At 41.3% G+C, this 16118-nt stretch overlaps 1 protein-coding gene across 1 annotated transcript in view; it reads left to right on the forward strand.

Moving 5' to 3' along the window:
- The window catches only part of vclb (vinculin b), a 67483-nt gene extending 51774 nt beyond the window's left edge, over window positions 1-15709 (forward strand). The window contains 9 exon segments of the mRNA XM_036571898.1: window positions 1586-1735; window positions 4560-4668; window positions 6100-6402; window positions 8028-8152; window positions 10440-10466; window positions 10468-10626; window positions 10981-11184; window positions 12249-12353; window positions 14023-15709. Coding sequence (XP_036427791.1) covers window positions 1586-1735; window positions 4560-4668; window positions 6100-6402; window positions 8028-8152; window positions 10440-10466; window positions 10468-10626; window positions 10981-11184; window positions 12249-12353; window positions 14023-14169 — 1329 coding nt within the window. The 3' untranslated portion in view covers window positions 14170-15709.
- Window positions 15710-16118: the final 409 nt, after the last annotated feature.

Genomic DNA, 16118 nt, shown 5'->3' on the forward strand with positions numbered 1-16118 from the left:
CACTAAATAATTTCCTGAAGAATCATAATTGAATCAAATCATTATGAGGTTAGAGGTTCACACTCTGCTCTGTGATCCATTACAGACATGCACACAGTCATGGCTTATTATGTGTAATGCTGTGTTTCTCTGTAGGGGTAAAGTAAGCCTCTGTTCTGAGCTGAAGGTTTGACACGTTCACACTTTCAGCCACGCTCCTATTAGAGGATGGATTAGAGGGAAAACATGGTTAACACAGTGTCAAACAGTGTCCACCAGCTCTTTCTTATATAACAGGATTTAACAGCACATAGTGGATGCACTGCAGCCGCCATGCAAAATAAGGACTTACCTCATTGCATACATTATTTTCATATTATTTTATAATAAATGTCTTTATTTAAGCTTTATTTTATTTAGGCTTTATTTTTACCCTCTATTGCACGATGTTGCCTCAGGGCAACAAGCTCATTTTCCTCACTTTACAATGACATTATACAAATTTAAAGACAACGGTAGGGTTAACATAAAGGGAAGAGTTGGAGTAAGTCAATAAAAAGCATGTACTTGGTCATATTGTCTCTTTTAAACTTAATTTTTAACATTTAATATGAACTTTTTTTCTTATGGGATTTGGCAGAAATATGTTTGTTGCCTAGAAGCAACATTGTGCGACAGTGGAATGGATTTAGCCAGTTACAAGCCAGGTCTCACTACTTCATGGAACGTGGCTCTATACAATTTCTTCCCACTGTCGCACAATGTTGCCTCAAGGCAACATAATCCAAAAGGACTCCTGCACATATTATTACTATTTTTTTTTATGTTTTTGAATTTAATATTTGGGTCTGAAAAAATAAATCAGACACTGTTTTATGCAAGGAAAGTGAATTGAATATATTTTTTCACACCTAAATCACTTCTGACTTTTCTGATTGCTTTGATGTCAAAAAATGCTAAACTTATTAAATATAAAGGTGTATAAACGTGTACACAAAAAGTTTCAGTTTAAGTTTGGGGGACAGAATGAAGTTGGGGCTGAAACAATCACATGCAGCAAGCTTTAATCTATTAAAAATAAATATGAAAAATAGTATTGTTGTTGTTTTGTTTGTTGTTGTTGTTGTTGGTAAATAATCCGTGTGAAGCCTTAGGCACCTAAGCACATTATTTAGAAGTATTTTTATTAACAATAAGTGTTATTTTGCTGGTAAAATTACTATATATCATTTGAATAAATACAAAAATACATAAATACACTAAAAAGTAATGAGCTAGTTAGAAGAACACTGGTTCCAGATTTCTCCTGAACGCCTCCAGACATCATAGCTTAATTAAATTCCATCTTAAATCTGATTTAACCTAATGAAGTATTGATTAGACAGAGCAGGTATTGGATGAGGACTACAGTTAACGCTGGGCTTCCAGAAGAGGTTTGAAAATGGTTAATCAAACACACTGACGTTCATAAATCACTACTAACTGCATTAATATTGTTTGCGTTTATTATAATACTTACTGTCTGGATAAACAGTATTCTAAAGCTATTTTAAAGCAGTGCTGTATGTAAATAACTTTCATTAATCAATAACTCGTGTGTGTTCAGGTGTTTGAGGAACGCGCAGCGAGCTTTGAGAACCACGCTGGACGTTTGGGGGCGACGGCAGAGAAAGCGGCCGCTGTGGGAACGGCCAATCGCAGCACAGTGGAGGGAATCCACGCTGCGGTCAAATCCGCACGAGACCTGACGCCACAGGTAGAGACGGAGGGAGACGGAGGGAGATGGAGAGAGGGAGAGAGAGAGGGAGACAGGGGACAGAAGGACACAGAGAGAGAGAGACTGAGGGAGACAGAGAGGGCGACAGGAGGGGAGACAGGGGGACAGAGAGAGACAGAGGGAGACAGAAGGACAGAGGGAGACAGGAGGACACAGGGAGAGAGAGGGAAAAAGAAATGGGAGAGGGAGACGTGGAGAGAGAGAGAGAGAGACAAGAGAACAGAGAGAGAGAAAGAGAGACAGGGACAGAAAGAGACCGAGAGAGACAGGGGGACACAGAAGGACACAGGGAGAGAGACAGAAAGAGAGAGAGAGAGGGAAAAAGAAATGGGAGAGGGAGACGTAGAGAGAGGGAGACAGAGAGGGAGATACAGAAGGAGACGGGGGAGAGAGAGAGAGACAGGGGGACAGAGAGAGAGAGAGATGTGAGCTCTTATTCTATTGAACTTATGTATTTTACGTGTTATTGAGGTTCACTTACAACATTTGTGTCGTTTTATGTGTCAAAATCAGTCGTGATTCATTTCTATGTGACCATTTTCCAGCTTCTCTTTACCGTTTGCTAATTAGCAGTTTTTTTACTGTCCCTTTAAGACTGATATATGTAAATGAGCTGTTTTCTCATATGCGGCCTATAACCGCGCCTCTTTCTAAAGGGAGTCCGAGCTGAAATACTCCTTATGACTTCAACATAAATGGGCGGAGCTAAACTGCAGTTGTCGGATAAAGGCATAAAAAAATGTGTTTACAAACACGATGATTTCAAAACAGACTGTCTTTGCAGCTAAGTGTCCATATATGGGCGGTATGGACTGAGGACAATTACAGACTGTAGTCCATCTGTTTCTCTGCATACTTTGTTAGCCCCCTTTTACCCTGTTCTTCAGTGGTCAGGACCCCCATGGACCCTCACAGAGCAGGTACTATTTGGGTGGTGGATCATTCTCAGCACTGCAGTAACACTGACGTGGTGGTGGTGTGTTAGTGTGTGTTGTGCTGGTACGAGTGGATCAGACACAGCAGTGCTGCTGGAGTTTTTAAACACTGTGTCCACTCACTGTCCACTCTATTAGACACTCCTACCTTGTCAGTCCACCTTGTAGATGTAAAGTCAGAGACGATAGCTCATCTGCTGCTGCACAGTTTGTGTTGGTCATCCTCTAGTCCTTCATCAGTGGTCACAGGACGCTGCCCACAGGACGCTGTTGGCTGGATATTTTTGTTTGGTGGACTATTCTCAGTCCAGCAGTGACACTTAGGTGTTTAAAAACTCCAGCAGCACTGCTGTGTCTGATCCACTCGTACCAGCACAACACACACTAACACACCACCACCACGTCAGTGTTACTGCAGTGCTGAGAATGATCCACCACCCAAATAGTACCTGCTCTGTGAGGGTCCATGGGGGTCCTGACCACTGAAGAACAGGGTAAAAGGGGGCTAACAAAGTATCAGAGAAACAGATGGACTACAGTCTGTAACTGTAGAACTACAAAGTGCACCTATATAGTAAGTGGAGCTGATAAAATGGACAATGAGCGTAGAAACAAGGAGGTGGTCAGAATGTTATGGCTGATCGGTGTAAAGTAGTGTTATTGTGATGAAGAAAACATGCTTGTAAGCAATTTGTGGGCAAAAACGTTAGGTAACTAGCCTTCATAACTTCTGTTCTGAGCTGTCATGTCAGCATCAGTGAGTAAATCGGCTCGGAACCCCCAAATCCTGATATTATTGCTCCGCTGTTTGGTCTTCATATTCCAACAAAGGGTTAAACCAGCGACATGATTCACACATCAGATCACTCATCAGACTCGGCCTCACCATCCAGAGTGATTTCATCCACCTGTGACCATCAATCAGCCAGAGATCCAGATCCAAAATCACCCAAACCCACTCGCTACTCTTATATTACATCTCTGCTTTTAGCTCATATTATAAACAAAGGGTTAAAGCAGTGACATGATTCACACATCAGATCACTCAAAGGAACCTGCATCACTAGCCAGAGTGACAGAAACCAACTCTAACATCACACAACCCAGAAATAGTAAGTAAGTAAGTAAAGTTTATTTATATAGCGCTTTTTACAACAGGTGTTGTCACAAAGCAGCTTTACAAGGAAATCAGCATTACAGAAAGAAATCTGGGTCCGAGCCCCCATGAGCGTCGCCAGTGGCGACAGTGGCAAGGAAAAACTCCCTAGAGAAACAGGAAGAAACCTTGAGAGGAACCAAGACTCAGAAGGGGAACCCATCCTCCTCTGGTCGACACCGGATAGTAAACATTGTTAGTACAAAAACAGGGAAAACAGGTGGAGCATTGATTAATTTGATTAGTTTAGTTCATGCAGCAGCAGCAGCAGCAGCATCAGTGGGGTCAGGTTGTGAGGGTGAGGTTTGCACGGCGTAGTACAGCATGGAGCTCGATGGTGGTCAAGCTGGTCCAGAGGGCTGGCGAGCAGTGGCACCCAATCAAGGCAGAAGAGGCAGCAGCATCAGACGCACAGGATGGGCAGCTGTTCAACTCGGCAAAGGAAACGAAAAGAAAGGAGAAACACACAGAGTCAGTTCTGTAATGAGTGACTGACAGAACTGAGAGTCAGTTCTGTAATGGGTGTCAGGCACAAACACAGCAGCCGGATCACTGTAAAACCTGCTATTAGCTCTGCTTTAGCCTTCGTGTGGCAACAAAAGGGTTAAAACATTTTTAAAAGCTCAGGCTTTGTAATTGAGGTTGAAGTGGTGTGTGAGAGGTGGCTGATGGGAGACAGTAGACGGTGAGGATGTTGCTGGATTCTCTGCAGGTCGTGTCTGCCGCTCGAATCCTCCTGAAGAACCCTGGAAACCAGGCGGCTCATGAGCACTTTGAGACCATGAAGAACCAGTGGATCGACAATGTGGAGAAGATGACAGGTGAGTTCAGACAGCAGTGTTTGTTCAGCTTTGCGCTCGGTGTTTCAGTGCTGTTCTCTCAGGCCTAGAAAAATGAGAAAACATTCATAAAGTGATAGTTCTGAAAAAATCCCCCAACCTCAAATGTCAGTCAAGCCGAAATGGGTTTCCTGTCTGACGTTTGCTTCTTTACTTCTGCACTGGAACTGTGAGGCTAATGAAGCTAGAAAATAATGAAATTATGTGTGCTGAATGTATAGCATACTGCTATCAATAAAGCTGGACATTGGAATTTGTGCTAAAAACAAGAAAAGTATGTTGAATAACTAAAGTAGTAGCAGCTAAATTGAATTCTGTCCATATTTTGTCCATTTTTAAAGATTTTTTACAGTAATTGTGTAAACCAAGCCTACACACCTGAAGCGATTCTTCAGTGGTTATTTAGTAAATAAATTGGTTCTATATAGAACCATGAATGCTCAAAGAACCCTTCGCATGAATAAAGGGATCTTCGCATCATGAAAGAGTTCTTTAGACTGACGGAGAATCTTCTGTACATGGTTCTCATAGAACCATTCTGAAAAGCACCAAAAAAGGGCTCTTCTCTTGTGTCGAGCTTGACATCCTAACTATAGAAGAACGCTTTTTGTTGCTATATAGAACCCTTTTTAAAAAGGTTCTATACAGAACCATCTACAGCACGTTCTCCATCAATCTGAAGCCGACCGATTCACTTTAATCATGTAAAGGGTTCTTTGAGTGTTCATGGTTCTGTTTAGAACCATTTTCTTTACTAAAGAACCCTTGAAGAACTGCCTTTTTTAAGGGTGTAGATTTAGCTAGCTGTGAGAAGGAAAAAACCTTCAATGTAACTTTCAATGTAAGTCAATGGAACCAGAATTTTTTCCAGGTCAGTTTGGGTCGTTTCTTTTAGTCCATTCTTCATGAAATTCACACACAATGTAAAGAGCAACAGGCATTTTCAGATTAGGTGAAAAACTGAAAAACATCAAAAATGAAGTTACGAGGTTTTCTTCCCACAACGACGATATGCTGCAGGTTTGCTGCTGGTATGACCAGCTAAACCAGCACCAGACCAGCTTAGACCTTCTGTGCCTTTTTTCAGACTACAAGCGTGCAGTTAGCACCATGCTAATTGGTGGGCAATAAGTTTCCATTACTTGTTAGCTACGTTAGCCTTGTAGCTCCAGTGTAAAACTAAAGATGCAAACAGCCAAGACACCAAATCCGACTACATCTGAGGTGCCAAACTGCTGCTTTCAACAGACTATCACTGTAACGCTCTCAGGACCATTCTTTGGAGGTCTCACCATCTCAGTACTGTCCACCTCAGATTAGCCTTACCGGAACAACCATGTTCAATTAAAATGCTGTATTAAAATTAATGAATGGATTAAACTTCATCAATCAGTGTTGTTTTTTCCTTACCAGCTCTGGTGGACGAAGCGATAGACACTAAGTCCCTGTTGGACGCATCTGAGGAGGCCATTAAAAACGACCTGGAGAAGTGTCAGATGGCCATGGCCAATCACCAGCCTCAGATGCTGGTTGCTGGGGCAACCAGCATCGCCCGGCGGGCCAATCGGATCATGCTGGTGGCGAAGCGTGAAGTGGAAAACTCTGAAGACCCCAAGTTCCGCGAGACGGTGAAGGCTGCGTCCGACGAGCTCAGCAGTACCATCTCCCCAATGGTGATGGGGGCCAAGGCCGTCGCCGGCAACATACAGGACCCGAGTGAGACCCTTAAACTCATTCTGACTCAGAATCACCACCAAATTCACAATAAAGTTTGCTTAAAAGGCCCATATCATCAAACTGTCTGCACCACTTAACTATCGGTTTTGGCTTTTTTGAACAAAAGCGTCTGATTTACGAAACACAAATGTTACAAAAATGTATAGTCTATTTATGGAAACTAAGCGATAAAATTAACTGTGATGTCACAAAAAAGCACCACATCTACATACAGTACTGTGCACAATTTGAAACACCTGAGGAAATTATATTTTAAAAGCTGTTTAGCTGGCTGGTTCAATTAATCAATCAATCAATCAATCAGCCTTTATTTAACCTCGGAGAACATTGAGGGTGACTCTCATTTACAATGTTGTCGAGTTAATACGGAAAAAAGGGACTGATAATGTTTGAGAACATATCAAATAGTAAAAGTAAATTTAATAATCAAAATGACTCAAATCAGGTTAGTATAAAAAATGAAACATGATAATAATAAAAATACATGAAAAACAGTAGAAAACAGATAAAAAACAATAATTAAAGCATAATTAAAATGTAAAAGTTAATAACATCGGAAGAAGACAAACAAAAAGGAGAGTACAGTCAAAAAAAGGAAACTAAAATTAATTAAAATTACTGAAATAATGAAATCAAAATGGACCTTTTTCACCTTGTTACCTTGTTGTTTTTGGTGATAGTAAACACAATTTATCATATCAGATCTTTTAACCTTTTTAACTCTGTGGAATCAGCGGTGGTTCCAAAACGCACTTCGTCATATTCTTTACTTCATAACTTTCATATTTCATAAGCTTCACTCTAAAGGTGGGGGTCATATGAGAGCTGTAACTGTCTTCTTTCCAGTCAAATTGATGGGTGATGTAATTTTTAAACTTTATAATAAAAGAGGCTGAATTCACAGTTTTTTGTTCTACTGAAAGTCGACCCATTTTTCCACAAATCTGGGCTATAAACTATAAACAGATGGCGTCTCTTCAGTGATCTGCTCTGTAAACATTATTTTTATAAAAAAAATACAAAGAGCGTCTAAGATTTTTGGCTTTCTTTACAAGAAAAAAAAATTACTTTTATTTCATGCAGTTATTGAATAATTTGCCTTATGATTTGTGCATGTAAATTCAGTGGAAAAAACAAAAATGTATGATAAAGAGAGCGAAATGTTTATGAAAAATGGCGCTTTTAATTTCAGAAACACAGTTTATTTAAAAATCACAGGTTTCAGTATCCATGATGTGATTTTTACAGTGTTGAATTTGGTAACATCTACTCATCACACGCCATCTTTACCCGTACAAGAGGCTTCATGAATTTCCCTTTAACACTAAATATCTCTCTCTCTCTCATTCTCTCTCTCTCTCTCTCTCTCTCTCTCTCTTCTCTCTCTCTCTCTCTCTCTCTCTCTCTCTCTCTCTCTCATTCTCTCTCTCTCTCTCTCTCTCTCTCTCTCTCTTCTCTCTTTCTCTTTCTCTTTCTTCTCTCTCTCTCTCTCTCTCTCTCTCTCTCTCTCTCTCTCTCTCTCTCTCTCTCTCTCTTTCTCTCTCTTTCTCTCTCTCTCTCTCTCTCTCTCTCTCTCTCTCTCTCTCTCTCTCTCTCTCTCTCAGCTCTCCAGAAAGGTTTTATGGATTCTGGCTACAGGATTCTAGGCGCAGTAGCTAAAGTTAGAGAGGCCTTCCAGCCACAGGAGCCGGACTTCCCACCACCCCCTCCTGACCTCGAGCAGCTGCATGTGAGACCTCTTGTTCTCTGAATGCTAATCTTTTCCTGCCGTGTTTATCTCAGCTTCGGTTGCCATGAAAATTAGGAAAACACTGCAGACAGTGCAGTTTTAAAATCGCAAGAACTGCAATTTTCTTTAATTATAGCCGACACTCTTAAATTATGTAGCTCTTCAAGGTTCTTACAAGGTTTCTTTCATAAAACAGTCATTCCATACAGAACCATGAACACTCAGACCCATTTGCATGCATAAAAAGTTCTTTGCCTGGTGAAATAGTTCTTCAGATTGGAGAACGTGCTGTATGTGGTTCTGCACAGCACCAAAAAGGGTTGGCACTGTTACTTTGTTGCTTGTTGATGTCAAACTTATAACAATAGAAGAACATTTTGGTCCTATAGAGAACTCTTTTCAAAGAGGTTCTGTATAGAACCATATACATCACATTCTCTATCGATCTGAAGAACCATTTCACCACGCAGAGAACTTTTCATGCACGCAAATGGGTTGCTGAGTCCTTATGGGTCTACATAGAACCACTGTCTTTACTAAAGAACCCTTGAAGAACCATCTTTATTATGTGAGTGCATTAGCAAAAACGTTGTTTTAAGTTTTAAGAGGGGAAACGGAACCTAGTAAGAGCTTGTGAACTGCCTGTAGGTGAGTTAGACCAATCAGAGGCAACCAAACCTCCATGTGTTGTGACATCACAACCACAGCTTACTGGCAGTTTGATACACTACGTTCAGGGGTCGAGCCTCAGAACCTCAATTAAAAAAAAACGCAAATCGCAGTTGCAATATTTATCGAAAAAATCGTATTAGACACCTTCCACAAATCAGCTCTAATATGTGGTACTGAAATCCAATATGCGACAGTGCAACGGAATTCATACGACTTTTACGTCAATCCAACTCGACACTCATTATAATTTGGCGCTGCTGAGGCTCATAAACATTTAGGCTGATGTTTCTGTACAAAAAAATCTGAAGGCACTCGTCGCACCCGCTCCACGTTCGAAGAGATTTTGAAAGAAATGGCTGAACTCAGTCGTAGAGAACTGTTTTTGTTTTTAAGCCTAGGCTGAGTGCCTAGATAAGCCTGGGGCCCAAACCATCGTATGTTGTGTTCCGGATGCTGGTATGCGAAACCAGCACCAGACTAGCATAAACCAGCATAAGACCAGGATAGAATTCTAAGCTGTTTTATTCTGGTCTGGTGCTGGTTTAGCATCCGAAACACAACATATGCTGGTTTTGTTGGTGACCAGCCATTCTGGTCTATGCTAGTTTTTCTAGCATAGTAGCTAAGGCCACACTGAGTATGCTTACATGCAAAGATTTTTGCCCGTCCGATTGAATACATTCTGATTACAGATTAAGACTGAGCTGTTTATTCTCACTCTACTCAACAATCGATGGAAAATCATCATTTACATGCTCACTACAAGTAATCAGATCCACTTAGTGTAGACGTTACCATGACAACAAGCATAACGTGAGTCCAGTCGGAGTGAGATGAGCAGCAGTGAGCAGCGCTTGTGTTTTTAATTGCTTTAAAATGAGGTCAGACTCAGGAAAACGTCCGTCACATGTCCTTATTAAAGAAGGCCGAGAGGAAGACGTCGTGTTCTGAGACACATAAGCTGGACGTCCGTCCCACCGCCGTCTTTTAAAGATCAGAACATAAACTTCGTCTCCTCTGCAGACCAGTTTCTGCTCCGCCATGTTGAACGGTATAAACTTTCAGTATGACGCGACGAACATGATCAGAATGGACTTAAACTTTCCGATAGGGAATGTAATCAGATACAGGCGTTTACACGGATATTATTCTTCTATTTAACAGATTATTTACAGGATTACCCACCTCGATCAGTCGGATAGAAACTGTATTCTAAATGGCCTCAATCAGACTAGACCATTCTGATTGAGGTGTTTACATGGACGTATTCTATTCCAATTGAGCTATTAGTCAGATTATTAACAGATTATTAGGCTGCGTGTAAACATGGCTACTGAGTATTTAGCTAAGGCTAGGCTGAGTATCTTATCTTTATCTCCATACCTAAACTATAATCCTAACTTTTACCCATAACTCTAGCAGAGGTGTTCTTTTGTGTCTTTATGTTTTATGATTCTCAGATTATATTATTAATATTATACTTAAATTATAAGTACCGTCAATGCAGTGCATGTGAGAAGATGCTTGTCTTGGCCTTGGGCACCACTCCTGTCCATGCTCACTCACTCAAGAACCTCTCAGGCATTAATTAGCTTTATTTTTTATTCTCCATCAGCTGAATGATGATGCTGCCCCCCCAAAACCCCCCCTTGCCAGAGGGTGAGGTGCCTCCCCCAAGGCCTCCCCCTCCTGAGGACAAGGACGAGGAGTTCCCAGAGCAGAGAGCTGGAGAGATGGTCAGTGAACCCATGATGGTGGCCGCCCGGCAGCTCCACGATGAGGCTCGCAAGTGGTCCAGCAAGGTTAAGGACGTTTACTTTCTGTTTGTTTGTACAGGGAAAATGTATTACCAAGAAATAATGAGTCTTTTAGACCAAGTTTTGGTCTTACGTGATAGAATGTTACCAAATTGTAAGTGTTAATGGGGGAGTTTTCCCAAACATAGAAGAGTGCAATATGGTGTCCCACAAGGCTCTGTTTTAGGGCCTTTAGCGTTCTCCCTTTACAGTTCCCACAACACATATTACAAAAACACACTGTTGCCTTCAACTTTATGCTGGTGATTCTTGATTTTTTCACCAGACTGCTCTTTTAATGTTCACTTATATTAATATCTTAACTGTGTCTTTTTTTTTATTTTATTTTATTTTATTCAGGGTAATGACATCATCGGTGCTGCTAAGCGCATGGCTCTTCTGATGGCTGAGATGTCTCGACTGGTGCGAGGCGGCAGTGGGAACAAGCGTGCGCTGATCCAGTGCGCTAAGGACATCGCTAAAGCCTCGGACGAGGTTACCCGCCTGGCCAAGGAGGTCGCCAAGCAGTGCACGGACAAACGCATCAGAACCAACCTGCTGCAGGTACGCATGCACTTCAACCATGGTCACTCAGGACTGTCACCTTGCTGTTTTCTTTGCTCTGGTGGAGCAAAACTCAGCTGATTAAGGACCAGGTGGTCCAGGTATGATTTTGGAGGGCATATATTGCTCAGTAAAATACTAATGTTACTAGCTATGCAGCAGTGGGGGGTGATATGGCAAAACTATTATATCACGATACTTCGAGACTTTTTCACAATCTACAATATGCATCACGATATTTTCGTTTTTCTGAGATTTAAAAAAGTTGGAGCAGACAAAATAGAACCTGTAGTGCCACATATAAAAATATATCTATTATAATAATAATAAAAAACCTTTTTACTGAATATTTTGCAAACTGAACTGCACTAGATCCAGTTAAACAGGCCTGAATTTGCTCTCTTTCTAATGAAATGTAGTTGCTCAGTGTTCTGTAAGTACTGACGATATCCACAATATGCTCAGAAAAACATATTGTGACATATTTTATCACAATAACAATAACATATCGTCATATTGCCCAGCCCTACTAAGTAGATTGTTTTTCATGAGTGAAAAGAGATTATGATTACGCAGATTTGTATTCCAGCATAAAATTAGTTACTTGGCATCTCTCAGCATCCCAGAATTCACAAATTTGAGTGCTTTTTGTGTTTCTGTCCATTAATGTTGTCTCACTACAATACCCAGCATGCATTACGCAAACACGTCATGCAACCATTGGGCATCCCCCCCCATGGCAATATGGAAATCCTGACTTTTGCATATGACTGTAGCTAAAGAGATCATGCTCAGAAATGAGTGCTGTGTCGGCGCTGCACCGTCCTGTCTGTTTCCTGTGTCTAATGTCTGTTTAATTTATCATATTTATTGTATTGTTTCTAGTTTAATTTTTTGTCTGCACGTTCACACTTTGTACTCTCTTGCTGCACCATGTTGTTCCTGGAGGAACGTAATTTCACTGTGTACATAGATGGAATGACAATACAAACCTATGACATGACTTGACTTGACAGTACAACAGTGTTTATAAAGTCTCTATAACAGTCTGTCTCTCTCTGCAGGTGTGTGAGCGTATCCCCACCATCAGCACTCAGCTGAAGATCCTCTCCACAGTGAAGGCCACCATGTTGGGACGCACCAACATCAGCGAGGAGGAATCTGAGCAGGTGAGAAACAACTCCCCCAATCCTTTGGCCCAATCCTATTTCTTATTTTCACCCCTTCCCCTTGTTTTTGAGTGTCACTTTGAGGGTAGTGGTAGTGAAACCTTCTCCTACAAAATGGAGCAAGAATCCGATACGTCATCAGTGGTCGTTGATGGCTTTTATGTGAACAAACATTTCCAATATGCCAGTAAGCGTCCTTTATAGTTGTCTGCAGCAAATCAGAGGGATGTTAGAAAACAAAGATGTTTTCAATGCCTGGGAATGCTGGTGGATTGGATGTGGTACACATAACGTTTACTTCATTGAGTGTGTTTACATGCACTTAAGAATCCGATAACTGCAGAAAATCAGATTTTGGCAGTAATTCCATCAACGCGTTTAGATGAACTTGAGTAATCAGATAATGGGGAAACTCCTGGTCTACATGATTCAGACGGTAATCAGATTTCTGATTTGTAACCAGACAATAAACTCACAGACGAGGACGTGACGTAAACTACTTACTTACAGTGCCGCCGTCTGTTTTCACACATGCTCAGACTGAGAAATCCGAAAGAAATCAGAGTAAGAGTTTACAGCACTGAGAAATCTGATTACTGAGCTACAATCCAGCCTCTTTATCAGATTTTGTAATCGGATTTCTAGACTTAACTCCGATCTAAGAAATCAGAGTGTGCTGTTTACATGACCATTTGAATAATCAGATAACTGCAGAAATCTGATTATGATTGGATTATTAAGGGAATGTAAAAGCACTCATTGATTTGTGTGTTAATTTCTCATAACTCTCTGTTTGCAGTGTCTGAAAAACCTCCGTTTGGAGGGCCATGTAGCCCTAACACTTTGCCCTACCCCCAACAAAAATTAGGACACCCTACTGCTCGACCGATACCGATACTAACTCTATCTAACCTAATTCACCTGTAACTCCTGATATTTATACAGTTACATTTTTAAAATATTTTATTTTCGTAACATCTGTGTTCTGCATCACAAATAAAACACACTCAGCTTGGCTTTTACTGGCGTTTACTTGTTGTATTTATTAGATGCTTAAGAATACAGCTGATTGACGAACACGCACCGCAGATGGGGTTTGTGGACGCACAGGCCCGGCTAGCGGGCTGCTATGATAAAGGCTAAATCGAGGCTAAAGGCTGTCATTTCGCAGAGAGTCCAGTGGTTCCTTCTGTTCTATCAGTACCATTAACTTAGACTTAAGTGACCACACAGCAGCAGACGAGTGATACTGATAGCAGCTCAGCCGTTCAGGGAAGTGGCTCCGTTAGCATGTTCTTAATACCAAAAACTGCCGTTACAGATTCTGCCATGAGCGTTTTTACTGCTGCTTGTCGTCCCAGATGCTGACGTGTTGTTCAGGTCTGTCTATTAGTGCGCATGCATGCGCCAGAGGTTGCGCTGTGGTATCGGTCATGTGTATCAGTATCCCTATCACCAATACCGATACTGCGTTTAAGCACCAGTATCGGCGCAGATACCAGTACAGTATCTTTATCGGTGCATCACTAATTAAAAAGTGAAGAGGTGTGTTCTCTGTAGGAGATGTCATTTGACCAGCGGCACCTGAACTTGTTCATATAACTGTATATAAATAAATACTGCTTACTTATTAGACTGAATTCAAGCTGCCTGTGTTGCTCTCCTCCAGGCGACGGAGATGCTGGTCCACAACGCTCAGAACCTGATGCAGTCGGTGAAGGAGACGGTGAGGGAGGCTGAGGCGGCTTCCATCAAAATCCGCACAGACGCCGGATTCACGCTGCGCTGGGTCCGGAAAACACCCTGGTACCAGTGAGGAGGCGTTCAGCACGGAGCGCGCACCGCCAGCCCACCGCTTCACTCCGCACCAGCTCCTGCAATATAACACACACTCGCACCCTCAGGTCCAGCCGCCGTGTCCCCTTATCCCAAACTCTACACCTGTATCTGCTGCTCTTCCACGCCTCCGCTACGGAATGTAAGATAAGGGACGGCCCGTTCACTTTAACAGCTATTATTGCTATTTTCTGATGCAAAATTCCTTTTATAATTTGTAAAAAAAAACAAAGAATTTTGTTTTTGAGAGATTCCCAAGTTATATTTTATATTTAAATCTGGTGAAGATAATTATTTTCGTGTTTTGGGTGCACAAAAAGGACTTTTTTTCAAATTTTCCTAAGTAACACTTTGCAATAATGCATGTATTTCATCCTTCACGCATTGCATAATATCTAAAATCATCCATTAAGGTTTGCGATGCTCACACACTCTGATTTATGACGTTTTGTCAATCTCTGCCAAAGATTCGTCGTCGAGTTTGTTACGTTCCAGTTTGTTTTCGTGTTTGTTCATCAAAAGGGAATCAGCGTTGAAGATTAAATGAGTGAGGATTTTTCTTCCAAAACATTTTTCCAGTTTTGAAAAATTCTTTGTGCATCTTTGCAGGATAAGGTGCTACATTTACCTCCATAGGCACAGGGTTTAGACTTGAACCTAGGTTTTAGTTCATGCTCAGTAAGCATAAAAGCTGCATAGTGACACCCCTGGGTTATTTCATGGGTATTATATATTATACTCAAATATTTTGGCATAAAATTCCCACATAATTTGCCCTCTGCCTGAAAGAAAGTGGAAAGTGATGAGAAACGCATCACCACCCACAACATTCAGCAGAAAAATAGTCCCAGAAAAGGTGTGAGATGGCATGTGTTAAATTCTTTCGCGAGATGATGCGACACTGCATTATAGGTGTATAATTTCCCAAAAAATGAATAAATAAATAAAAAATTCGCTCTATGGTGGTATTTTTAGTGCCCTATCTTACTTAAGACACACAAAAAAGCACCAAAGTTGTTCTGGAGGCCTCGTATTAGAATTCCTTTGAGCTGTTCGCAGCGTATGAGTTTGGTTGGTGTTATGGGATCAGATTTGGTGGGTTTTTTCTTCCTCCTGTAACTGGTATTGCTGTTGTGACGTCGAAGACGTTGTTGTTGGATTGTTTTGTATGTCAATCAGAACTAAAACACATACTAACTGATCTGTTGACCTTTGACCAGGTGCCTAAAACTTTGTATTCATCATGAACGAAGACACACCCTAATTAAATAAACTCACACATATACACACACATACATACATGCACAGCCTTTACCGTCCTGTTATTTCAAATAGACTCCCACTGTGCTGAAATACACTAACGAACACACTCGTATTTATAAGAGTGCTTTAGGGTTTTTTACTCTCTTTCCATTTTCTAATGTTGACCAGACAGAAGTTTGAATGTAAATATCAGTAAACCCTGTTATGACTTGCTCATGTATTATGTGCCTTATTAAAGCATCTAGTCATCAACAAAACTGTCTGTGGTGGTGTTTTTTGGTAGAGCATAGACCAGCATATCTGGTCACAAGTAGGAGTGAATGATACGGCAAAAATATTACACCGATCAGGCATAACATTCTGACCACCTCCTTGTTTCTACGCTCATTGTCCATTTTATCAGCTCCACTTACTATATAGGTGCACTTTGTAGTTCTACAGTTACAGACTGTAGTCCATCTGTTTCTCTGATACTTTGTGAAGAACCCTGTTCTTCCGTGGTCAGGACCCTCATGGACCCTCACAGAGCAGGTACTATTTGGGTGGTGGGTCATTCTCAGCACTGCAGTAACACTGACGTGGTGGTGGTGTGTTAGTGTTTGTTGCGCTGCTCTGAGTGGATCAGACACAGCAGTGCTGCTGGAGTTTTTAAACACTGTGTCCACT

Source organism: Colossoma macropomum, unplaced genomic scaffold (genome assembly GCF_904425465.1).
Source record: "Colossoma macropomum unplaced genomic scaffold, Colossoma_macropomum, whole genome shotgun sequence".
Classification (NCBI taxonomy): domain Eukaryota; kingdom Metazoa; phylum Chordata; class Actinopteri; order Characiformes; family Serrasalmidae; genus Colossoma; species Colossoma macropomum.